General features: G+C 38.3%; 1 protein-coding gene across 1 annotated transcript in view; it reads left to right on the top strand.

The window, feature by feature from the left end:
* The window catches only part of EEIG2 (EEIG family member 2), a 75259-nt gene that overhangs the window by 27449 nt on the left and 31226 nt on the right, over positions 1 to 16584 (top strand). The window contains exons 2-3 of the mRNA XM_061121258.1: positions 8559 to 8679; positions 14705 to 14734. Of these exons, the coding sequence (XP_060977241.1) occupies positions 8559 to 8679; positions 14705 to 14734 (151 nt within the window). The remainder of the gene's footprint in view (positions 1 to 8558; positions 8680 to 14704; positions 14735 to 16584) is intronic.

The raw sequence follows: 16584 nt of genomic DNA, 5'->3' as shown, positions 1-16584 counted from the left end.
TATTAATTAGGGTTTTAAGTTGGTCCTCATTCAGTGAAAGAGGAGCAGGAGAGCTCTCAGCAGGCAACACAAGAATCTGCAACAGGGCAAACAAGAACAGCAGCAGAAAAAGGGGGGAGGATACAGGGTGGGGTAGAGGCTGAGGCCAACCTGGAGGGTCCCTTATCCTAGACGGCCTTGCCTGTCAGGTTCTTTCCTGGTGACCTCGTCATGGATGGGGTCCCGGACAGCCTTGCCTGCCCGGTATTTTCTTTATGACCTCGTCACGGGTGGGACCCCCCATAATGGCTCCCAGCAATCAGTGACTTCATTGTTGCTTCTTTTTCATTTTCATCTTACCTGACCTCTCTAACACTTTTGATTTTGTTGAACTCTTCCTTCTTAAAAATCTTTTGGTAGTAACATGATCTCCTTTGTTTCTCTCTGTTGACACTGGAGTCTCCTTTGCCTGTCCCCCCTTCTTATCCTGTATCTTCTGTATCAGTGTTCCACAGAGTTCCAGACGCTAGCATGGTGGCATATGGGAGTGATCTGGTTCCCTGATGTAGAAGCTCTTTGAAAAAGGACCAGAAAACTATCCTTTTGGGTTTTTATGAAGCCTTCATTGTTTAGTCCAGTTTGTCTAAATCATTGCTCTGTGGCTATTGATTCAACCGTAAAGCCTCTCTCCCCTCCACAGAAATCATGGGGTAGGACTGAAAGTTCCAATCCTCTATTCTCATGGTTGGTTCTCCTGGCTACCAGCCTCCACCCTAGGGCGGGATCTAAAAGTCACTTCATTCACATAACAAAAGACACCTTTATTATCAACAATTAGGAAATTCCAAGGGTTTGGGGAGCTGTGAGCCAGGAACAGTCCATGAAGACCAACTATATATGATAAATATATTTTGGTTATCTGAACAAGTATGTATTTCTGCTAAGTTATATTGTCACAGGGACTCTCAGGCTCCTCAGCCTCAAAATGTCCAAAACTGTATTGTCATTTCCCTCACTAACACTACTAGCAGAATGAATGAATGTATAATTGAGTGAATGAATAAATGAAAAAAATCTTGCGTTCAGTTTTTTCCACTGAATGATAGATAGTACAGTGCACTCAGCTCCTCAAGCCAGAAATAACTTGTGGGGTAAGAGACATTCACTGATCCTTAGTGTTGTATGTTAAAGTCACAACTTTATAGAGCTAATTTATCCCTGGAGTCTCAAAATGCTGTTTTTACCTCAGTTCCCAAAGGTTCATTTTTTTTCAGGAATCTGTATCTTTTATAAAACAGAAATCTCCTTTATTGTTGAAGAAAATTCTCAATAAAATTTAACCATTATTTCTCTCTGGAAGGCAAATGTAAGTGGACTTGAACTATTTATATCCTTGATAGTAACAATTTCTAACATCTATTGTTGAGGCCCATTATAAATCAGGCATTGTTCCAAATACCAAGTGTAATAATTCACTTGGTTTCCCAAAATTTTCTTGAGGTATAAATACTGTTACCATCTCTGTTTCATAAAGGAGGAAATGGAAATGCAGAGTTTAAGGATTGTGTCAGGGTGATAACTGGCAAGAAGAACGCATAGGATTTGAACCCAGTCAAACTGGCTCCGGAGATAAGCTCTTAAGGTCCATGCAGTAATGCTGTCTGGCAGAAAGCTTGCATTCTTCATGACCGTTTTTTACTACTGTTTTTAACAAGTTAAAAATGCTTTGAGGTACCAAAATATGGCATAATTTTAGTATGTGCCTAGAGTACACATGTGCAAGTTATTCTTAGAATATTAAATAATGCAGTTCTAAGTTGTAAAAAATGGATCCATAATGTTAATTTCATTTTATATTATTTGTATTTGTTTAAGACTTTTTAGATTTTCTTTGACTCTCTTGAAGCATAAACAATGGCCATGGCAACATTTATCTTCTGTTAAGTAAGTCCCCTGTTTACATATTTCACAATCAGCAGCTTTATCATTTTATCTTACAAATACTTGGTTTTCCACAGTATCAACACAAATCATATTCTGTTGCTTTGTTTCTTGAAAATGGTTAAGCAACTACATAAGACTCATAGGAAATTAGTGAGTCACATAACGGAAAGCATTTACTAATGTGACTTTTGTCTCAGTTGTCAAGTAGTCTGAGTTTGTTTCCATAGTAACTCATCAGTATAACAAACTGTCACTACTAACTTGGCTACTTTTTTTTTGTTTGTGTGGTCTGGACCATTTTCTGACAGCTGTGTGTGTGTTCATTAAAGATTATCACACACAAAAATTGAGTAATTGTTGAAGGCACACAAAGATTTTTTTGTTTGGAGAAATTGAAACTCCAAGGCTATTATTTTGATAGTAAAAAAATCTAAAAGATTATTTAAATTAATATATTCTATTTGAATTCCTATTAAGAAAGAGCATGGTCAGGGGTACCTTAGGCTTATAAATTTAAAAAATTCATTTGCAATATTGACTCCTTTCAAATATATATTGTTTAAGAATCTGCCAGAAACAAAGCAAGGATAAAGGAAATTAGGACCACATCCTGGGGGATGAGGACTAAGTGGAGTGATGGAGGAGGCCACCTCAGCCAGTTTCTGCCACCCTGGAGCATGGAGTGGCAGTGCTCCAGGAGAGAGAATGTGGACGCTGCGGTATTCAGGGACCGAGGCAGGCCAGGTCAGACAGGACGCCAGGCTTTCACCTGGAGGCTGAGTTGGGGAAAGATTCCTCGAGGGGATAATGACTAGTCTACAAGTGAGTCAGAATTAAACTGGGGAATGTGGTAGTTGAAAGGGAGAGTAGATGGTGGACGAGGTAAAGAAAACATCATGAAGAAAGGCATACAAATGAGAAATAGTGTGAAGTAAGTGGGGAATGACAATCAGTATGAGACCGAAAGAGTCAAGCGATAAGACTTAGGGGTCTCATCATGGAGATGCCATGTTAAGGAGGTAGGGCCGAATCTGAAATGGGGAAACAGTGACAGAGTTTAAACAGAGGAAGGATGTCACCTTCTGTATTTTAGAAGGAGCTCTGTGGTAACATGAGGAGGGTAGATTTGAGTGGGGGCCATTTAGGAAAATGTTGCCATATTTCAGCGAAGAATTGTTGAGGGACAAAATTAGGGTAGTGGGACTAGACACAGGAAAAGAGATTGAGTTAGGAATAGTTGTGAAGTAATATAGACAGGAACTGGTAATTGAGACTGTTTGTTTGTGGCCCATGAATGACATTTATGTGTTTAGTCCACAAATGTTTATTGAGTGTTTACTGTGGTTGGCAGTATATTATGCAGAGTATTATATGAGGGTCTTACTCTGCCTTCGTTTTTGGATTTCTCCTCCAATAAGGATTCTTGATTGTGCCATGTTGTGAGTTAATTAATAGGTGAGTACACTTTTCATAGCCCATTTCATCCCAGCCTGGTCTCTTGGCTCATTATTAGACTTTCTTACTCTCACATGAGAACCTGACCCAGAGTCCTAGTTCATGTGTCAGTCTACTCCTTGGGAGGTTGTATTCATGTGTCTGGATAGTGTCTTAATCCCTAGAAAGTTAACATTCTTGCCTTGTACTTAGAGGAAGCATTACCTGTTTTTCCCCACTGATTATGCTATTAGCTATAGACTTTTCATATATGGTCCTTACTGTATTCAGGTAAGTTTCTGGTCTACCTATTTTGTTAAAAGAGTCTTGATCATGAATGGATGTTGGATTTTGTGAGATACTTTTGTCTACATCTGTCGAGATGATCATTTCATTCCAATCCCAAAGAAAGGCAATGCCAAAGAATGTTCTAACTACTGCACAATTGCACTCATCTCGTATGCTAGCAAAGTAATGTTCAAAATTCTCCAAGCCAGACTTCAACAGTACGTGAACCATGAACTTCCAGATGTTAAAGCTGGATTTAGAAAAGACAGAGCAACCAGAGATCAAATTGCCAACATCTGCTGGATCATTGAAAAAGCAAGAGAGTTTCAGAAACACATCTACTTCTGATTTATTGACTATGCCAAAGCCTTTGACTATGTGGATCACAACAAACTGGAAAATTCTTTTTTTTTTTTTTTGGAAAATTCTTAAAGAGATGGGAATACCAGACCACCTGACCTGCCACCTGAGAAATTTGTGTGCAGGTCAAGAAGAAACAGTTAGAACTGGACATGGAACAAGAGACTGGTTCCAAATCAGAAAAGGAGTATGTCAAGGCTGTATATTGTTGCCCTGCTTATTTAACTTATATGCAGAGTACATCATGAAAAATGCTGGGCTGGATGAACCACAAGCTGAAATCAGGATTGCTGGGAGAAATATCAGTAACCTCAGATATGCAGATAACAACAACCCTTATGGCAGAAAGTGAAGAAGAAGTAAAGAGCCTCTTGATGAAAGTGAAAGAGAGTGAAAAAGTTGGCTTAAAACTCAACATTCAGAAAACTAAGATCATGGCATCCAGTCCCATCACTTCATGGTAAATAGATGGGGAAACCATGGAAACAGTGAGAGACTTTATTTTGGGGGGGCCTCCAAAATCACTGCAGATAGTGATTGCAGCCATGAAATTAAAAGATGCTTGCTCCTTGAAAGAAAAGCTATGATCAACCTAGACAGCCTATTAAAAAGCAGAGACATTACTTTGCCAACAAAGGTCCGTCTAGTCAAAGCTATGCTTTTTCCAGTAGTCATGTATGGATGTGAGAGCTGGACTATAAAGAAAGCTGAGCGCCGAAGAATTGATGCTTTTGAACTGTGGTGTTGGAGAAGACTCTTGAGAGTCCCTTGGACTGCAAGGAGAACCAACCAGTCCATCCTAAAGGAAGTCAGTCCTGAATATTCATTGGAAGCACTGATGCTGAAACTGAAGCTCCAATACTTTGGCCACCTGGTGCTAAGAGCTGGCTCATTGGAAAAGACCCTGATGCTGGGAAAGATTGAAGGCAGGAGGAGAAGGGAACAACAGAGGGTGCGATGGTTGGATGGCATCACTGACTCGATGGACATGAGTTTGAGTAAGCTCTGGGAGTTGGTGATAGACAGGGAAGCCTGTCGTGCTGCAGCCCATGGGATGGAAAAGAGTCGGACACAACTGAGTGACTGAACTGAACTAAATTGAGATAATCATGTGGTTTTTATCTTTAATTCTGTTACTGTGGTATATATATCATGTTGATTTTGCTTGCATTGATCCTTTTAATATGTTGTTAAATTCAGTTTGCCAGTATTTTTATTGAGAATTTTTGTATCTATCTTTATCAGAGATATTGGTCCATAGTTTTATTTTCTTGTGGTGGTTTTATCTGGCTTTGGTATCAGGATGCTGCTGCTTATAAAATGAGTTTCAAAGTGTTGTTCCTTCTTTTCTGTTTTTTGGGAAAAGTTTAAGAAGGATTTATATTATTCTTTGAGTATTTAGTAGAATTCACCCCTGAAACTAGCTGATCCTGGGCTTTTTGGTTGTTGTTGGGAGGTTTGATTACTGACTCAGTCTCCTTATTTTGTATTGGTTTGTTCAAGTTTTCTTCTTGATTGTTTTGGTAAGTTGTGTGTTTCTAAGAATTCACTGATTTCCTCTGGGTGCTCCTATTTGTTACCATGTTAGTTTCCTGTATGTTCCTTTTTTAATAACAGCATCCTATTCCTGTATGGTAGATGTACTTTCTTTCTCTCTGATATTCTTTTCTTCTTCCAGTGTAGACTTTGTTTTGTTCAAGTTGTTTTTTGTTTGGGTTTTTTTTTTTTTTTTTTGCTATTTATTGTTCTGGCTTTCATATTAAGGGATTTTCCTTAAGTATCTACTCATATTTAACTGTGGAGCACTAAAAGTTGAGTAAAAGCTTTGTGCATGTGGAGGGTGCTCATTGACTCTGCCTTTTGTCTTTCCTTCATTCTACTTCAAGATCAATTTTAAATTCTTGCTCTTGGCTTTCAGTGTTACCAGCTTAAGGTTCAGCATTCTTTGATTTGCTTAGTCAGACATTACTTGTCTATCACTGCCTTTTTTTTTTTTTTTTTTCCTTGTCTCCTGTCTGGTTTTTCTTTGTCCTTGTATGATGGTGACTTAAAAAAAAAATTGTTTTTATTTAGACAGTTTTGGGGAGAAAGCTGAAGTTAATACAGGTACCCATACTGCCATCCTTGATCAGAAGTTTTTATTTAATTTTATCAGAAAAGTAAAATAACATGTGTTTTTTAATGTTATTTCTGGTTCTTGATCATTTATCAGTGGTCTCAATGATAGGAACTACCAAGCCTTGAAGCTCAAAATATTCCGGAAGAGTCCAGGAGTACTGGGACTTGTTTGTCTGCATACCTTAAGGGGGAAGCTCCAGAGACCATGGCTGGTGCCTTGATCAAGTGTTTAGGCTAAGAGATGTTTAGAGGAAAATTTGTTATCTCATTATTCACTGATTTTTCAAATTCACTTATTTTTGAGTATACAGATTAGCTGCTTCTCATCTTACTGGGGGTGCCTCTGGTTGCCTGACAAATACCTTCAGACCTATCCTTTGCCAAGCAACTCTCATTCTGCCTGTGCTGTATACAGACAAATTTATACAGATAAATTGCACACCTGCTGGACTTCTAGGGAAATTCCCCTAAGAACACATGCATTCTCTTCATATAATTTCTTAAATCAGCTAAAGCTTCTTAATGAAAAAAAAAAAAGCTAAAGTTACTACAGTTAAATCTATGATAAAATACACACCCTCGTCTCTGTTTATATATAACATGCACATACAACACATAAACACATAGTTGGCTTTTAAATTATATTTGTTTTTGCACTTCTTGTTTTTGGATGTCTGTGCATTGATAGAAAAATCTATAAAACCAAATCGATTGGTCCCAGTAGAAATACATTTTATTCACTAAGGCAGCTACAAGTTGACTCCCTGTCACATTCACCATCCTCAGCCTTACAAGCCACCCATCAGCTCCTATCATCCTATAGAAGTCACCTCATTATTACTTTCCAAAGAAAATAAAAACTGTTTAACCTGAGCTCTCTTGCCTTTCCTTTCTGCTTTCTCCAGCTCTGTTTTTGCCCACTGCCTTTCTTTTCTTCTGATGTTAGAGGAATCATTATCCTTCCTTTCTAAGAGAATGGTAGAGGGAACAGCATGTACAGAGAGATCTGGAAACTTGAAAGGGAGGAGGAGTTGAAAAAAATGGGCACGAGGACTTTCGAGTTAAATGAGCCTGGTTTGAATGCTAGTGGTGCTGCTTCCTACCTAAATGACCTAGAGTTAACATCTCTCCTTATGCACATTTCAGTTCAGTCACTCAATTGTGTCCAACTCTTTTCGACCCCGTGGACTGCAGCCCACCAGGCCTCTCTGTCCATCACCAACTCCCAGAGCTTACTCAAACTCATATCCATAGAGTCGGTGATACCATCAGCCATCTCATCCTCTGTCATCCCCTTCTCCTCCTGCCCCCAATCCCTCCCAGCATCAGGGTCTTTTCCAATGAGCCAGCTCTTCGCACCAGGTGGCCAAAGTACTGGAGCTTCAGTTTCAGCATCAGTGCTTCCAATGAATATTCAGGGTTGACTTCCTTTAGGATGGACTGGTCGGATCTCCTTGCAGTCCAAGGGACTCTCAAGAGTCTTTCCTACACCACAGTTCAAAAGCATCAATTCTTCGGCGCTCAGCTTTCTTTATAGTCCAGCTCTCACATCCATACATGACTACTGGAAAAAGCATAGCTTTGACTAGATGGACCTTTGTTGGCAAAGTAATGTCTCTGCTTTTTAATAGGCTGTCTAGGTTGGTCATAGCTTTTCTTTCAAGGAGCAAGCATCTGTTAATTTCATGGCTGCAGTCACCATCTGCAGTGATTTTGGAGCTCCCCCCTCCCAAAAATAAAAGTCTCTCACTGTTTCCATGGTTTCCCCATCTATTTCCCATGAGGTGATGGGACCAGATGCCATGATCTTAGTTTTCTGAATGTTGAGTTTTAAGCCAACTTTTTCACTCTCCTCTTTCACTTTCATCAAGAGGGTCTTTAGTTCTTCTTCACTTCCTTACCTATAAAGTGAGGATAGTGTCAGCTGCCTCGGTTGTTACCCCTGAGGTTGTTGTGAGATTAAATAACATGTGGTGAACTGTCCATTAGTGGTAGCTCTTGTGGCTGGAATAGGAGTAAAGCTGTGACAGTAGTTGTTTTAGAATAAGTATTTTTATATTTCTGTCTTTTACCCTAACTAAACTCTAAGCCCAATCAGGTTAAAAAACAGTTATTCTGATCTTCATATTTTAATCACCTAGCACATACTCATCACATCTAATATAAACAAATGTGTATTGTGTGTTGAATGAATGATGAAGCATCATTCTATATTAATTGAATTGATAAGTAAATTCACTATTTTTCAGTTGCCTGTGAATAATTAAAACTTTCTGAAGATTTTCAGATCACATGGTTAGGAATTTGTTTTCTTCATATTTCACTGTTTCCAAATATTTACATTATGAACTTGAGTGAAATAGTGTGTGTGCTTTTTAACATGTCATCAGTACTATCATAGTTAATTAACTGTTTCTTTTTTTTTCCCCCCTCAGGGAGGTGGTGCAAGCAAACTGTGTTCACTGGAGGAAGAAGTTCTCATTTATGTGCAAAATGAGTGCGAGTGCCACCACAGGTGTCCTGGACCCTTGTATCTACAGAGTGTCTGTGAGGAAGGTATCAAAACAGCCTGTCACTTCTCTGCTTTCAGAGGCCGTGGTTACTTCCACAGTCACTGACTCACTTTAGTTAGCTCTGCTTTACTGTTAGAACTGTTATATGTAATTTCACTTCATACCTGCAGCATAATTTAAATTGCTGTGATAAATAGGATGCGGAATCTGAAGAAATAAATTAAAATGTTATCAAGAACCTTCATCTCATTATCACTATGCATATAATTATTCATCTTATTTCTATTAGTTTAGGGGCCATAATAGGTCTTTATCCTGCCATTCATTGTTTCTCTTCTTTATTAGGCACTGTCTTTTAGGGGACTTTGCATATTTTGTGTCTAATAACAGCCCTGAAAATGTGTTATCTTTTCCATTTTCAGGAAAACCAAGGCTCAAAGAGGTTGTTACTTGCACAAACTCACTTTGCTAATAAAATGATAAATCAGAAACTCAAGCACAAATCTTTCTGACTTTAAACCCATGGTTTTTTTTAATTTCCTTTCTGCTTACTAAGTTGAAGCATATTACCAATAATCTATAAAAATTGTAATCTCAGATTGTTTCAATGTAATACATTGTAAACTTAAAATAGAAGTGTATGTCTCTCTCAGGTAATAGCCAGGGGATCCAGGGATGGTAGAGCAGCTTTGCCATCTTCATCATTTTTAGATCCAAGGAAGTTGCTCTAGTCTTGTTATCTCTCCACCAGTGAGAAAGAAGAAAAAGCAACATGAGAACAAATGCATTCCTTTTTAGGGCATGACTCAAAAGTGCTCATACTTGTTAGAACTTAGTTACATGATCACACGAAACTAGAAGAAAAGCTGTGAATGTAGTCTCTAGCTGAGTGACTTTGTCAGATTCCAAAATTAAAGAAGGAAAGAACAGATATTGGTGAACCACTAGTATTCTCTTACCTTGGGATATGGAAGTACTTACTGAACTTACTGTACCTTATCCTATCTAATTATTGTGTAAACATGAGAACCCATAAAGAAAAATTAGTAAACCCAACTGTATAAATACTATCTGCATTGCAAAACATACTTTAAGATATAATGTTTAACCAAATATCTGGCACCCCATGACCCAGTCTAGTTGAAATTAAAATTTTAACCAGTTAAAATTTAATTTAACTAGTTAAATTTAAATTTAATTAACTAGTTTAATTAATTAAAATTAACCCAGTCAAGTTGAAAATTAACTAAATAAAATTAACTGTCACAGATTGTTTGTTAGTCACTCAGTCATGTCTGACTCTTTGCAACCCCATAGACTGTAGCCCGCCAGGCTTCTCTGTCTGTGAAATTCTCTAGGCAAGAATACTAGAGTGGATAGCCATTCCCTTTTCCAGGGGATCTTCCTAATCCAGGGATTGAACCTGTACCCTCCTGCATTGCAGGCAGATTCTTTACCATCTAAGCCACCAGGGAAGCCCTGAAAGTAAAAAACCCCTTCATTAGATTGCTAGGGCTGCTACAACAAAGTATCACAAACTGAGTTGCTTAAAACAATTTATTATCTCACAGTTCTGGAGGCCAGAAGTCCAAAATCAAGATGTCAGTAGGGCCATGTTCTCTCTGAAGGCAAGAAGGGAAGAAACTGATCCATGCCTTTTTCTTAGTTTCTTAGTCTGAGGCTTTCCTTGACCTGGAGCTGTATCACTCCAGTTACATGGCTGTCTTCTCCCTTTGAGTCTTTATATCATCCACCTGCTGTGCATGTCTGTGTTCAAATTTCCTGTTTTTTCTTAGGACACCAGTCATATTGGATTAGGACTGCATTTTTAACTTGATTATCTGTGTAAAGCCTCCTCTGCTTTCAAATAGGGTCATATTCTGAGGTTCTGCGTATTAAGATTTCAGCATTTCTTTTGGGAGAGCACAGTTAAACCCATAACAGGCCCTAAAATTATAATAAACTTGGGGATTTATGCTTCTCAGATTAATGGACTAGCTAGTTACAGGCCACCCTTCCCTCTTAGAAGGGTGAACTTTTCCGAAAAACTATACAAAATATTAAAAATAGCTGCTTGAAGGCATTAGAAGCTGTCTTCAGCAAGGATTTAAGAGGTTTAGAATCAAAGACCAGGGAAGCATAAAGAGATAAGCCTGACATTTGGTCTTGGTTTTACCCTCAAAGCAGTTGCTAATTTGTAAGCAGTAGCTAAGGAGCTGAGCCAAAAGCAGTGATGGAGAGGCTAAGGAGCTGAGCTGAGATTCTGGCAATTTTACAGGACTAAGGGGACAAAAATGGAGTCCAGAGCCCACTCGCAGAAGGAGCCTTGATAAATACCCTGAATTTCTAGTTAGGACTCTGTAAGAGTTTCAGCCTAGAAAAATGAGTAAAATGGCTGTAGATCAACCCTTACAAAAATTGACATTCAGCTTCCAATCAGCTTAGTCAGTGCTTAAATGAAAGTGATAGGTCCTGACCTTTCTACTTGCCAGAAAAAAAAATGTGTATCTTCTCTGGAGAAGAATAACATTACTCTGAGCCTAAAATTATTTCTTCAGGTTATCACGCACAAAAAATTACCAAGCATACGAAAAGACATGACTGCATGACCAAAATCAAAAGGAAAACGAGATTATAAAAACAAACCCTTGGAAGATACAGATTTGGAGAAGATCTAATAAACCTTTTACAATAATTGTTATTAGTGAACAGTATGGGAAATAAGAAACCTTGAAACTATTTTAAAAATTCAATTGAATTTTAGAACTGAAAAATGCAGTAACTAAAATTTAAAGCTAAGTAAATGAAACTAAATCTCAACAGATATATTTAACTGCAGGTCTGTCACAACTGAAGCACACTTTGGAAAATAAGACAAAAGAAAATATCAGTAGGGAGTTTGGGATTGACTTGTGCACACTGCTATATTTAAAATAAATAACGCAACAAGGACCTACTATTTTTAAAAACTGGAGAGACAACAAGAGGTAGATAAGGAATGATACAGATAAGATGAAATTGGCCATGTGTTGATAATTCTTAAAGCTAATTGATGGGTTCATGGGGATTTATTATACTACTTCTTCCACTTTTGTGTATGTTTGAAATTTTACTTAATAAAAGTTTTTAAACTTTTATTTTAAGAAAGAAAATATAAGTGTGGGACACACAGAAGAGAGTGTAAGACACAGAAAACAATATAAAGGTCTGACATGTATATATGTATCAATGGAGCCCTGAAAAAAGAGGTGAGAGTTTGTGGAGATTGTGGCTGAGAATCTTCTAAAACTGATGAAAGATATTGAGCCACATATTCAAAAGTCTTGTGAACCTCATGCAGGATAAACAACAAATCTAGCATGTTTAAAGATAGACCACCAGCCTAGCTGAAACATAGAACACATGGAAATGGAAGTTCTTGGTGATGAGATTGGAGGTACTGGATCAGGTGGAGCTTTATAGGAGTTTAGATTTTATTCCAGTTGTATATTTGGAATCAATTTGTTTGGAATTTGAAATCAATTTGAGGATTTTAAAAAGGAGAGACATGATCTTCTAAGATGACTTTTGCTGCTGTGTGGAGGATGAATTGCAGAAACCACTTAAGTGATTGGGATAGTTTGGATGAGGAATGCTTATGTTTTGGCATGGAGTTATAACAGTTGGAGGTGGTATGATTCAGGATGTATTTTGGAGGTAGCCCCCCTACTAATGGATTGGATATGGTGAATGTGGGAAACAAAATTGAGAATAACTCTTAGATCTTTTTCCTGAGCATATGGGTAGATGATTCTGCTGTTTATTGAAATAGCAAAGACATGCATTGGAGCAATTTAGGGGGGGCAGATAAATAGAGATCAGTAGACCTATTTTGACCATGTTAAACTTGAAGTGTCTATGAGACGTCAGGGGCTTCCGCAATGGCTCAGCAGGTAAAGAGCCTGCCTGCAACATAGGAGACTTGGGTTCCATCCCTGGGTCAGAAAGATCCCCTGGTGGAGGGTATAGCAACTCACTCCAGTATTCTTGCCGGGAAAATTCCATAGACAGCGGAGCCTGGCGGGCTGTAGCCCATAGGGTCACAAAGAGTTGAAGGTGACTGAGGTGGCTGAGCACACATGAGACCTCAAGTGGACATGTCATGTAGGCATTTAAATATGCCTACATGGAACTCCAAAAATATGGAACTCAGAGGAGAAGTTCAGACTAAAGATTTGAGTTGTCAGCATACAATTCTTAATTTAAAGCCGTAGACCTGAATGGGATAGGTCAGCGAGAAAGTGTAGATAGAGAAAACAAGAGGCCCTAGACCAAACACTTAGAAGTGGTATTAAATTGCTTAGCAAGTACAAGAAAGGAGCAAGAATTCATATATATCACTTCTCATACTTTTGGCCACATCTTAATCATACGGCCATCGTACAAAAGAAAGTGAAAAATGTAGTCGGTTACTTTATTTTGGGTAGCCAAAGCCCAGCTAAAAATAGAGGATTCTGTTATGATGGAGAGGGAAAGAATGGATATTTGAGATGCAGCTAGCATACCTTCCACAGAGGCTGAATAAAGGAGTAGTAGGTCTTGCACAGGAGAGTGAGAAATAGCCAGGGAGGTAGAAAGAAAAGTAGACAATTGTAGCACCTTGGAAGTTTATAGAAAAAAATCTTATTAGGAAGGAGGCAGAGAAGGAGGTCAAGTTTGTCCTGTGCTGTTTTGGAATTAAGTAAGATGAAGCCAAAGCCTTGGACTTTAATAAAAATGGAGATCATTGGTAATCCTAAGAGCCACTGCAGAGGGAAAATGAGAGCAAAAACCCAATTAGAGTTAACTTTGAAGAGAGAGTGGGGTACAGCAAATTTTGGTAAGTCTTTTGGAAAATCTGGCTGTAGAGGGGAGCAAAGAAAAGAATTAGCTAGTAGAGACTAGGATTATCTGGAAAAGTTTTGCTTTGTTTAAAGAAAGACACTATTAAAGATATGACAGTAACCTTATAATAAAGGAAAACTTGGTAATTCATAATGGAGTACATCTGGTGGCATGACTAAAGGGCCAGAGAAGGGGAGGGATAGCAGATATTCATGAACAATAGAGTTTACCATAGATTAGCTCTCAACTTATTTAAATTCACCTCTTTGAAGATGGAAATGGTACATAATGCATTGTGCATCTTGGTTTATGAAAGAAAGATAAGACGATAACTCCATTCAGCAAACACATGTACGGAGTATATACTGTGTGATATGCAGTGTCTAAGCGTGTTAATTCTTGTATCTGTGTGATGTCTCAAATTGAGGGATTTGGCAAATTAATGTAGTTTATATATTTTAAAGTAAAGCATTTATAGTAAAGCATCTATATATTTTTTTATTATTTTTCACTTTTGCCAGTTTTGTTCACATTAGATAAGAGATAAGGAAGTTTCTACTGTATTACCATGGAACAATGTCATATGTTTTAGGTGAGAAAAAGGAAGGTATATGTAGTGTTATTATCTGAGTAAAGGGGGAGTAAATATATATACACACACATATACATATACACATCTAAAAATTGGTAACAGTGGTTGTCTCTGGGGTGGGGATCTCCACTCTTGTTGAAATCTTTGTGAATGTATTATTAATATGCTTAACTAAGTAAATAATTTAACCTTTCTTTGGTGATTCAGGTTATTGCAATGTGTCCGGGATACTTTTTGGCAGTTTCTTCTTCAGCAAATAGATTAAATGTTAGTTTGTCTTCTCACCATTTGTCTCCTTCAAATTTAAGTTAAATTCTAAATAAAAACTCTGGTTACTTGCCAGAGGGGGGTGGGGGACATCCAAATAGATTTAAGATCGTCAAAATTTTACATTATACTTGAAGTGAAAGTGTAGTTGCTCAGTCATGTCCAGCTCTTTTTGACTCCATGAACTTTAGCCCACCAGGCTCCTCTGTCCATGGAATCCTCTAGGCAAGAATACTGGAGTGGATTTGCCAGCATATAAATACCTACCTCAAGACTATTTGACATATATTTAATTTTAAATCATTAGTCATATGATATCCTGATAGTGTTTTTTTATCTTTGGCAGGAATTAAAAGGTGGAAAAGCTTATGCAAAGGTAAGTTGGTCTTCTTTAACTCTTTTGGAATTTGTAATATCCCTCATTGCTATTCATAAGCCTAAAAATTAAATGGTTTGCTTTTCTAATTGCAGTTCAAGCACGGATGTTTTTAAATAGAGCAATTTGGAGATTGAACAGTTGGATCTAACAGTAAATTATAGGCATATTCTTTCTAAATGCTGATTATGGGATGTCATTAAGTTTAAACTTCCTTGCTAGAAGACAATTTCTGGTTTGCATTAAACAATAGCAACTGTTCATTCGGTTTCCCCGGGAGATAGTATCATTCCCACCCAACCCCCAGTGGAATAGGACTCCCCACCCTGTTCTCTTTTAGCACCCTCTATACTGTCTTTTATCCTTTTATATGGAATTACAAATGAATGTGCTCACTTTTTGCTAGATAGAAGGAATTAGTAAGTAATAATACTACCAGAAACCGACATGCTCTCTTTTATTTCTAAACCTCTTTGTTCTCTAAACCACATACTCCTCTGTTTTTTCTGGTCACACCATGATGCTTGTGGGTTCTCAGTTCCCCCACCAAGGACTGAACTCTGGCCACGGCAGTGAAAGCCCAGAATCCTCACCATGAGGCGACCAGGGAGCTCCCCACTCTCCTCTTGTATTTCCAGCCTCTGTGATGGTGTCTCCTTCAATCCAGTCACCTAAGCCAAGAACCAGGGCACTAGTTGCAACTGTCAAATGACCTGACTCCCTAAAACTGGTTGGTTGCAATGTCAATTCAGATGCTCTTTGCTACAAGTAACAGAAAAGGCCCCTCACATAGAGGCTTTTTTCATCTCACGAAACAGGCAGATATGAGATAGAGCTTCTCCAGGATTCACTGACTAGAGAATATCAAGAACCCATGTTACTTTTTGTTTTATTTTTGTTTGTTTGTTTGTTTTACATTCTCTATGCGATGGCTTTGTCCTTGACTCGTGCCTTCATGATCAGGAGGTAGCTAGCTGCTCAGGTTTTAGTCAACATATTCACATATAACAAAGCCCAGCTTCTTCTCCATTTATGTCTTTTTTTGAGTGAGAAAACTTCCTAGATGGCCACCAGAGGATTTCCCCGTACCTCTGATTGGCAACAACTGGATCATATGCCCGCTACTAAACTAGTTATGGGCAGCAGGAATGGATTGCCATGGTTAGCTTAGACTAATCACAATTGAACAGTCATCTGGAGTTGGGTTACTTTCCTTGTGCACATGGATGAGCTAAGAGTGGATACTTGAATAAAATCAGGGCTTGCTAGCAAGGAATATCAAGGCATTAAATGGCGGGTAGGCAAAAAAAAAAAAAAAAAGAGTCTGCTGTGATTGACAAATCTTCTTCATTTCTCTATAAAAAGCTTTTGAAACCATCTCTTCTGTCTAGTCCCAAGACCACTGCCTTAGATTATGCCTTCATTATTTCTTACTTAAAACGCACATTGGCCTCCTATCTTTTGTCCTCTTCCTCTGTTGTCTCTCTCCAGTTCATTCTCTGTATTATTGCCAGGGGGATCATTCTAAAATTCAAAGATATCATATCCTTCCTCCACTTTTAGTCCTCCAGCAGCTCTCTATTGCCTGTAAAGGACAACAAAATGCAAAGTCCTCAATCTAGCATATTAGACTCATGTTGGTTTACAGATCTTCCGTCTATACATGCACCCACCCACACACACTCACTCATCCTTATGCTTCAGACATACTGCCCTCAGAACGTTCCTGGGGTGTGCTGTGCTGTTTTAGCATTTGTGCCTTGTGACTTGATGTTTTCCCTACCATGCATGTGCTTCTGTCAACTCATGTATCATTAAGAACTCAGCTTAGTCATCCCTCCCCACTGAGA

This window comes from Dama dama, chromosome 20 (genome assembly GCF_033118175.1).
Source record: "Dama dama isolate Ldn47 chromosome 20, ASM3311817v1, whole genome shotgun sequence".
In the NCBI taxonomy this organism is placed as follows: Eukaryota; Metazoa; Chordata; class Mammalia; order Artiodactyla; family Cervidae; genus Dama; species Dama dama.
This window is presented reverse-complemented; position numbering and strand designations above follow the sequence as displayed.